General features: G+C 38.2%; 1 protein-coding gene across 4 annotated transcripts in view; it reads left to right on the plus strand.

Annotated features, from left to right (window-relative positions):
* The window catches only part of NUP107 (nucleoporin 107), a 57114-nt gene extending 47281 nt beyond the window's left edge, over positions 1 to 9833 (plus strand). For all 4 annotated transcript variants that reach the window (XM_021922579.2, XM_021922582.2, XM_021922581.2 and 1 more), the window contains exons 23-28: positions 103 to 205; positions 902 to 1062; positions 2158 to 2283; positions 2680 to 2793; positions 8984 to 9151; positions 9502 to 9833. In XM_021922579.2, the coding sequence (XP_021778271.1) occupies positions 103 to 205; positions 902 to 1062; positions 2158 to 2283; positions 2680 to 2793; positions 8984 to 9151; positions 9502 to 9609 (780 nt within the window). In that variant the 3' untranslated portion in view covers positions 9610 to 9833. The remainder of the gene's footprint in view (positions 1 to 102; positions 206 to 901; positions 1063 to 2157; positions 2284 to 2679; positions 2794 to 8983; positions 9152 to 9501) is intronic.
* Positions 9834 to 10371: the final 538 nt, after the last annotated feature.

The following is a 10371-nucleotide window of genomic DNA, read 5'->3' on the forward strand; positions in this document are numbered from 1 at the left end:
TGGAAGTATAGGTGTAAGTTAATTCTACTAATTTGTAGAATATCTTAAAAAAAAAAAAAAACCCTGATGTTCCTTTTTCTTTTTTTCCCCTTTCATAAATAGGAGGATCGTTTAAAAATTGATGTAATTGACTGGTTGGTATTTGACCCAGCGCAGAGGGCAGAAGCACTGAAACAAGGCAATGCAATTATGAGAAAATTCTTGGGTATGCTATATTTTTATGCAGCTTCAAACTCCTGGGCGCCATTCTTCTTTCTACCTCAGCCTCCCAAGTAGCTGGGACTAGAGGCACCTGCCACCACACCCACCTAATTTTTAAACATTTTTTTCTAGAGATAGGTTCTCACTATGTTGCCTAGGCAGGTCTCGAACTCCTGGCCTTGAAGCAATCCTCCCACCCTGGCCTCCTGAAGTGCTGGGATTATAGGTGTGAGCCACCACACCCAGACTTTTTATTCTTTTTTTAAACGTTTTTATTCAAATTCATGTGTTTTTGAATTTGGGGGAGTTGTTTTTGATCCTTCCATGGGGAGGGAAAAACCAGCCACTCTTTATCAAACGTGGTATTATGAAACAAAACATTTTAATGGTGAATTTTCATTATCTTAATCAATTTTGCAAATAATCGCAAGGCTATCAGACTTTGAAAAATTAATTGCTTCAAGACATAGAAGTATGTAAAAGTAACTGCATTTGGTGTATCCTTTTGTGATAGTATCACATTAAGATAGGAAAAAGCCAGTCTATCAGGTAGAAAGATCACCAAGACTTTTAACAGAGTGCTTTGGGCCCTGAAATAGATACAGGTCACTGTAAAATGTGTAAACCAGTGATTTGACTCCTTTAGAAACCATTACAGGGAAGTCCACGGGTATTCAAAATTGTGTGTCTTTTTTCACAGCATCAAAAAAGCACGAAGCTGCAAAAGAAGTATTTGTGAAAATTCCTCAGGATTCTATAGCAGAAATCTATAATCAGTGGGAGGAACAAGGAATGGAAAGTCCACTTCCTGCTGAAGATGATAATGCTATCAGAGAACATTTGTGCATCAGAGCTTATTTGGTGAGACTGTAAAGAAAGCCGCAAATGTGCCTATCTTCATGATGATTTTTCGGATTCACTCTCAGAGTTTGAACTTTTTTCTAGAAGTAGTGTTGGTTCATCTTACCTCTCTTGTGACTATAGTGCTGAGTCATCCACAAGGGGACTGACATCATGACCTTGTCTTCATTAGCATGATTCTCTAATCGATGCTAACCAACCAAGATCATCTCACATGGTAGATAGTGTCTATGATGTCTGGAAGTTATGTTTTCTTAAGATTTTGTGAACGCATGTCTCAGCTTTAAATTTCTGCTTTTATCAATAACTGAGAAAAAGCAAGATGCTGTAGGTTTGTTATGACTAAAATAGCAACATACTCATTCAAAATTCATTCAAGGCCAGATGCGGTGTCTCACGCCTATAATCCCAACACTTTGGATGCCAAGGCAAGAGGATCGCTTGAGCCTGGGAGTTCAAGACTGGCCTGAGCAACACAGTGAGATCCCCCCCATCTCTACAAAAAAATAAAAACGAAATTCGCCAGGCATGGTAGCATGTACTTGTAGTCCCAACTACTTGAGAGGCCGAGGTGGGAGGATCACATGAGCCCAGGGAGTTGAGGCTGCAGTGAGCGGAAATCATGCCTTATCTTCATTAGATCATGCACTCCAGCCTGGGTGACAGAGCAAGGTCCTGTCTCAAAAACAAAAAAAAAATTTATTCAATAAATAATTATGTAATTATAGTGGGTTAGGTAGTAGGGCCAAATCTGTGGATAGCACCCTATCCTTGCCCTCTAAAAACTAATAGGCTAGTTAAGAAGACAAGTACACATGCCTATGTTACAGAGCGATAAATGTCAGGATACATATACAGTCAGGGTGCTGATATTGAAGATGCCAGAAAACACAATATATATACCTTGTTTGTCACTTGACAAAACATTTATTCATGATATGAATTTTTGGAGGCAAAAAATATATATATTTAACAGTTTTTATTTCTTGATGCTGCAAAATTATTTCTAAGAATCAAATGTTAAAAATTTTGGTGAAACGATAAAAGTGAAAACTTTTGTTATTTTATATTTTGGTTCTTTATTTTACATTTTAGGAAGCCCATGAAACCTTTAATGAGTGGTTTAAGCATATGAATTCAGTTCCACAAAAACCTACTTTGATACCTCAACCAACTTTTACTGAGAAAGTGGCTCATGAACACAAAGAAAGGAAATATGAAGTAAGTTAAATATGGATCTGGGATGTGCCTATTGCATCTTATAAATGTATGTTGTATATTTAAATAGATGATTTCTTCAGCACTATCTTTCTATCATAACAGGTAATCTTCCTGTTAATGTCCTGCTTTGGAAGACACAATCTGTTTAGTTACTTTTCTGTAGGTAATTAACCAAACATGAAAAATGCCTTCAGGTGACATGAACATTCATTTACAAAGTTAACATTTTAGCATTTTATTTAACTGCAGTCTGTTGATACTTATTTTTGTATTTGGCAGACTGAAACGTCAACTCTTTAGAATGATGTTCTATATGTATGTTCCTGTCTGTACTTTACAAATACATTATTTATTGGGTTTTATACATTATATGTCTGCCTTGTGTTTGTTTTGCAGATGGATTTTGGTATTTGGAAAGGGCATTTGGATGCCCTAACTGCTGATGTGAAGGAGAAAATGTATAACGTCTTGTTGTTTGTTGATGGAGGGTGGATGGTGGATGTTAGAGAGGTAAGCTGTGTGCATTGTTTATAGCCAAAAACCAAAACAGTCACCATGTTTTTTTTAAAATGTTCTGTCTCTAAATGGGAGCATCTACAGATTTTACATAATTGTAGATATAGCTAAATCCCATATTTTAAGCTAAACTGAAAATACTAGCTAGGGAATGGGAATATTTGATTCTTGGATAAACTGTTAGTTCACATTTACTGTGTTCATACAGGATACAAAAATCTAATTTTTAAAAATTCTGGAGCTAAAAATTTAATTATACATGTATGTGACTCCATTTACAGATATAAAGATAACTCGAGTAGTATCAGTAAGGCATAGCTAAGGTAGGGGCTCTAACCTCTGGGCTGTCCATTTTAATGACCTGGCAAACTTTTAAAAAATACTACAGGGTTCTACTCCCAGAGATTCTGGTGTAATTGGTCTGAGGTAGGGCAGGGGTTTGTTTTTGTTTTTTTAATCACCTGGAGTGCTTTAATATAATATATAGCCTGTGTTGAGAACCAGTTACAGAAGTATTAAGTGCCATAAGAAAGGCACAAGTTAAGTATTTTCTGAGTACCAGAAAAGAAAAGATTGTTTCCACCTGAAAGGGAACTGGAAAGTATGCTTGAAATGTATAACATTTAACTGAATCTTGAACATACTGGTAGAATTTGGATGAGCTGAGATGGGGAAAGGAAGGATACTGAGATAATAGTCATATAAGGGAAAGACATTGCAGCCTGACCCTGGTGCATGACAGAAACAACGAGTAGCTTAGTTTATCCTTTGCAGACCTGATGAGCTGTCTGAGAACTGGAAATGCTGGCTTCTTGGATATTCAATGTATTATTTTGAACAAAGAAAATGATAGGAGTGTTCTTGATATCTTTCCTTTTGCTATTCTTCATACTCTCATCTATTTAATACTTTTTCTTTAATTTTAGCTGCTGCATTTTTTTTTTTTTTTTTTTTTTTAGCCTCTCTGACCAGAAGGAAAAAGAATAGAGGCGGGACAGTGAACTAAATTTGAGCCCCTATTTGCCACTATTACTGAGGGAGTAATTATCTCAAATGTCTCCACTTTATTTTTTTGTTGTTGTTTTAGAGACAACATCTTGCTCTGCCACCCAGGCTGGAGGACAGTGGCTTGATCATAGCTCACTGCAGCCTCAAACCTTTGGGCTCAAGCAGTCCTTCTGCATCAGCCTCCCCAGTAGCTAGGACAACAGGCACACGCCATCATGCCTGACTCTTTTTTTTTTTTTTTTTTGAGACTGTATCTTGCTGTGTTGCCCAAGCTGGTCTTGAATTCCTAGCCTGAAGCTGTCCTCCCGCCTTGGCCTCCCAAAGTGCTGGGATTACAGGCATGAGTCACTGTGTCTCCACCTTTTTTTTTTTTTTTTTTTTTTGAGAAAGAGTTTTGCTCTTGTCGCCCAGGCTGGAGTGCAATGGCACAACCTTGGCTCGCTGCAACCTCTGCCTCCCAGATTCTCTTGCCTCAGCCTCCCAAGTACCTGGGATTACAGGCATCTGCCACCATGCCCAGCTAATTTTTGTATTTTTAGTAGAGATGGGATCTCACCATGTTGGCCAGGCTGGTCTTGAACTCCTGACCTCAGGTGACCCACCTTCCTTGGCCTCCCAAAGTGCCTGGGATTACAGGTGTTCGCCACTGTGCCCAGCCGAGTCTCCACTTTTTATCCTAACGTTCATAATAGAACTCCCTTGACTTGTTTTAAACCTTCCACAGGTTCCTCTGGCAAAACCTTTCTCATCTGATTCATGCTGATTCTTTTGAAGATAAAATTTTAATGTTGTAAAATGCTAATTAAGTGTCACTTAAATTTTGAAAAGACTTCAATGCTTTACTTATATATAAATCTTTGCTATTCTAATTATTAATTAAGTAGATTAGGTAGTGAAAGCCACAAAATAGTCTGGGGTCTCGTAAAATTGGAGTTGAGGTCAAGCGTGGTGGCTCACGCCTGTATTCCGAGCACTTTGAGAGGCTGAGGCGGGTGGATCACCTGAGGTCAGGAGCTTCAGACCAGCCTGGACAACATGGTAAAACCCCGTTTCTACTAAAAATACAAAAAAAATAGCCCAGTATGTTGGTGCATGCCTGTAGTCCCAGCCACTGGGGAGGCTGAGGCAGGAGAATGGCCTGAACCCAGGAGGCAGAGGTTGCAGTGAGCCGAGATCGTGCCACTGCACTACAGCCTAGGTGACAGAGTGAGACCCTGTCTCAGAAAAAAAAAAAAGGAGTTGAGATGGAAGGCAATGAATGATATGCCATTATGTTTCATCAGGGATTTAAAAATCAATATTCAGTCTCAATTATTTCTTTAAAACTAATCCAGAAAAGAGGTTTGTTGAACAGTTAAATGATTAATAACATTTTAATCACCTTTGTTGAGCCTAATACTCCTATATGGTCGATGACGTAGGGCACTGTTCAAGGCTCCTGCTAACACATGTCACTTGTATGTGAATTAGAAAATTGTAATTCTAGCCGGGAGCGGTGGCTCATGCCTGTAATCCCAGCACTTTGGGAGGCCGAGGAGGGCGGGTCACATGAGGCCAGGAATTCGAGGCCAGCCTGACCAATATGGTGAAACCCCGTTTCTACTAAAAATACAAAAAATTGGCTGGGCACAGTGGCTCATGCCCGTAATCCCAGCACTTTGGAAGGCCAAGATGGGCGGACCACAAGGTCAGGAGATTGAGATCATCCTGGCCAACATGGTGAAACCCTGTCTCTACTAAAAATACAGAAAACTAGCCAGGCATGGTGGCATGTGCCTGTAGTCCCAGCTACTTGGGAGGCTGAGGCAGAAGAATCGCTTGAACCTGGGAGGCGGAGGTTACAGTGAGCTGAGATCGTGCCACTGCACTCCAGCCTGGTGACGGAGCGAGCCTCTGTCTCAAAAAAAATAAAATAAAAATACAAAAAATTAGCCAGGTATGGTGGCTCGCACCTGTAATCCCAGCTACTAGGGAGGCTGAGGCAGGAGAATCGATTGAATCCAGGGAGGCGGAGGTTTCAGTGAGCCAAGATTGCACCACTGCACTCCAGCCTGGGCAACAGAGGGAGACTCCGTCCCAAAAAAAAAAAAAATTTTAATTCCCTTCCCTTACATAGATAGATTCCATGGCAAGTGCACACAACATATAGAACAGAACACAGGCTAGATTTCAGCCCCACTGACTTGCTTGGCCAGCCACCCTTGTACAAGGCATGGCTGTATGCAATAGCCCAAGCATTATGTGCTTTTTTATATAGCTACCCCTCAAGTTTTTAAATAACTGGAATAGTCCCCTTAGTGTTGGGGCTGGTGGCACAGGGGGATGGCAGAGAAAATGGAGCAGGCAGGTCATCTTTACCTACCTTTCACTACCTCTACCTCTAGTACATTCTAGTCCAAGCCTCTGCTATCTTCCCTGGCTTCTCACTGTTCTTTATACAACCTGTTCCTTATGCAGATGGACTAGTGACCCTTTCAGAATGGAATATATGCGACTCTCTTACTCAGAACTTTCTGATGCCTTCTTATTGCACTTGGAATAAAATCTTTCTTTTCTTGATGTACAAGAGTATACATACTTTTGTTTTGTTTTGTTCTTTTTTTTAAACTAACCCCCTAATCTTGTGTCCTACTGCTCTCCCCTCACTATATCCTAGCCTTCTGGGCCTCTTCACTGGTTCTGCTCTGCCTAGAATGCTCCTTCGCCAAGATATGTGCATGGATGACTTTGTACTTCTTTCAGCAGTCTGCTCCAGTGTCATCTCTTTCAAGAACCTCTCCCCAACCCAGCCACCCTATTTAAAATAGCATGTATGCATGTGTATATACACACACACACACACACACAAAAATAACACACACCTGTCCCTTTTAATCTCCATATTCTGCAGTAGTTTTCTTTATAGCACTTAGCACAGTCTGATATAATACATATTAATTTATTTGCTTTTTTATGTCTACCCTCATTAGAATATAACCTTCATGAAGGGAGTAACCTTGTTTTCTTTATTTCTTTGACTCTGGCACTTAAAATAATGCTGAGCACATGAGAGGCTTTCAGTGGTACTTGGTAAATGAATGATAATTGTGTTACTGAGGTTAATGTACTGTCTTCAGATTAGGAATAGCTGTAATAACAGTACCAATCAACTCTTGCTATCAACACATATTAGGTAATGAGTTTTTCTCACATACAAGACACTGTATATCCCTAGTGGAAATAATCTGTTTTACATATTTACGGGCTATTTCAAAGGTTTTGTTCATTCAGATGAGAAAAATGTCTTCAGTTTTAGCAGAGCTGTTTATTTACTTTTCCCTGTAGCAAATTGCTGGGTCTGTCAGCCATTACCCTGGATGGTTGCTGGCAGCCTGCCCGCTAGTATCAGAATTCATTATAATTAGCAGAAGAGATTACCTGCAGCACACTCTGATATTATGGCAGCTACACGATTTAGGAAAAGCAAGTCTGTGTCCATCCTATGAGATGAGAAAGTAACCTGCTGCTTTTCAGGCAACAAGGAGTCAGAAGCCAGGGGCACCCGGCCTCTTTAACATAGACAGAAAGACTATATTGGAGCACAAATGGAAAGGTCCAGAAAGAAGCAGTCCTCTTATTCTTACTGGGTTCTAGGTTGGGATCACTAATATGAATTACAAATAAAACCTTGAAGTATTTAAAATCTACCTCTGAAGGTAGCAAGTATCTATTTGAGGAAAGAAATACAGGTGCTTCCCTTGTAAAGAAGCACTTTAATATTTGCTTTTATGTATTTATGCTTCAAACAGGACCAAAATATTAATAGTAATTTTTCCTATGTGTGGAAACCTGACTTAAATTAGCCCAAATTAGTACAATTACTCCTTGGTATTAATTACCAGATTATATTTTGTTGTTGATTAACCCCTCCACTTACATCTTCATTTGAAAAATGTTTTAGCAATTTAATATAGCCTCTCACATGAAGATATTTTTAGATATTCCATTAGGCTTTTCAAAGGAGCAGTTATTATTTTAGCTTATCCTGTTTTTATGTTTTTTGTTTTTTCTGCACTATTAGTGCTATTGATTTCCTTTCTGTTTTTAAGATTATTTCAGAAATTGTAGTGTGTCATTCCTGTAATCCCAGCACTTTGGGAGGCTCAGGCAGGAGAATCACTTGAGCCCAAGAGTTTGATACCAGCTTGGGCAACATAGGGAGACCCCATCTCTGCAAATAATAAAATTATTATTTTTTTAAAATAAAAAAATTAGCCAGGCATGGTGGCACATGCCTGTGGTTCTTAGCTACTTGGGAGGCTGAAGTAGGAGAATCGCTTGAGCGCGGAGATCAAGGCTTCAGAGAGCCATGATTGTACCACTGCATTCCAGACTGGGCAACAGAGAGAGACACTGTCTCAAAAAAGAAGAAAAAGGTAAAAAGAGAAAAGAAAAAAAATAAAAGAAATTATGTGTTTGGTTACTTTTTAATTATTTTAATTTTCAAATTTGTTGTAAGTAAATGTAGTGGGCATAAGAGGTTTACTCTTTTTTCTGTACTTTTACTGTTCACATCGATTTTAAGAAAGATCCATGTATGTATAAAGGAATGACAATTGTTTTTCCTACTTGTTTTCCTCATATATCTGTTCTGACTCATTAATTGTATTATTCAAATCTATAGGTTCTGTTTTTCTGTTTTTAAAAATTATATGAAGAAATCATAAATTCCATTTTCCTTGTTTATAAGAAAAGTAGTCTGCAGTGAAGTTGACCCTCCCTGTGTGCCCCTCCCCATATCCTCTTTTTCCCAGCAACAGTCATTGCTGTCAGTCTGGTGTGTCCTCTCAGGCCTCCTTAGAGCTATCTTGATTTATATGTGTAAACATCCAAGGGAGTGGTGATTGTTTTCTGTTCTGATTTTTGCTCTAATGATACTCAGTTTCTAACTCATTCTTTTTATGCATGTTTTTATTCAGGACACAGTAAGTTTATTAGAAATACAAATGCAGAAGCATTTTATTTTCACTGTCATACCTCTGACCTCTCTGTAGTCTACTTTATTCATCTTCATACTTTTTTGCTGTTAAATCTTATCTACCAATTACATTCTGGATTTGATTCAGTACTTAGCTTTTCTTTTTGTAAGGATCTTTAGCTTAAATTGTTAAAATGATTTATTGATGTCTGTTTGTAGGATGCTGAAGAAGACCATGAAAGAACACATCAAATGGTTTTACTGAGAAAGCTTTGTCTGCCAATGTTGTGTTTTCTGCTTCATACAATATTGCACAGCACTGGTCAGTATCAGGAATGCCTACAGTTAGCAGATATGGTATCCTCTGAGCGCCACAAACTGTACCTGGTAAGTTCTAGAGCATTGTAGTTTTAAATTTTAATGATTTGATATGCTCTGTAGTAATATTTTGTGAAGATGTGCTTACATTTGTAATTGTTCTTGGATTTTCTTAAAGTAATAGTCCTGTTTTAATATTTGTGCTTTTTTCCCAAAATGTGTATATATTTGTAAGCAGTTAGAAATATATAGACTGACTCTGAGAATTCGCCTTGAAATTCCTGAACCACTCTAATTTACTAGCCTTTGGCTACATAAATCTTAAAGAGGAATTTCTTCTTATATGAAGCTAATCAGATTGATTAGCTAAGTTCATACTTGTCTTTGTTCTCATTCTTATTTCTCTTTTTAAAAATCAGGTATTTTCTAAGGAAGAGCTAAGGAAGTTGCTGCAGAAGCTAAGAGAGTCCTCTCTAATGCTCCTAGACCAGGGACTTGACCCATTAGGGTATGAAATTCAGTTATAGTTTAATCTTTGTAATCTCACTAATTTTCATGATAAATGAAGTTTTTAATAAAATATACTTGTTATTAATTTTTTCTTTTGCATTGCCATGTAAAATTTAGACTTTGAATTTTGTACGTTTCAAATATCGTGACACTTTGAACATGTAATGTATGTATATCAGCGTTTCTCTGTATGCTTATTAATAAAACTATATAAAAACTAAAATTTTTCTGTTTTTACAAATTCGAGGATTGTCTATGAGAAAATTAAATTTTCTATTCTAGTTTTTTCTGTAATCATAAGCATTCTGATATTTTAAAATCATAAAGATGGGCCAGGCGTGGTGGCTCAAGCCTGTAATCCCAGCACTTTGGGAGGCCGAGACGGGCGGATCACAAGGTCAGGAGATCAAGACCATCCTGGCTAACACGGTGAAACCCCGTCTCTACTAAAAAATACAAAAAACTAGCCAGGCGAGGTGGTGGGCGCCTGTAGTCCCAGCTACTCGGGAGGCTGAGGAAGGAGAATGGGGTAAACCCAGGAGGCGGAGCTTACAATGAGCTGAGATCCGGCCACTGCACTCCAGCCTGGGCGACAGAGCCAGACTCTGTCTCAAAAAAAAAATAAAATAAAATAAAATCATAAAGATGATGGAAAGTAGATTTATTTTTAAGCCAGGTAAGTAATTTTTTATAAAATTTAGCATTTTTTGAATATTAAAAGTAAGAGTATAACAAGAATGTTTTCTAACATAACATGCTATTATTATTTTAGTTATTTT

This window comes from Papio anubis, chromosome 9 (genome assembly GCF_008728515.1).
Source record: "Papio anubis isolate 15944 chromosome 9, Panubis1.0, whole genome shotgun sequence".
Taxonomy (NCBI): domain Eukaryota; kingdom Metazoa; phylum Chordata; class Mammalia; order Primates; family Cercopithecidae; genus Papio; species Papio anubis.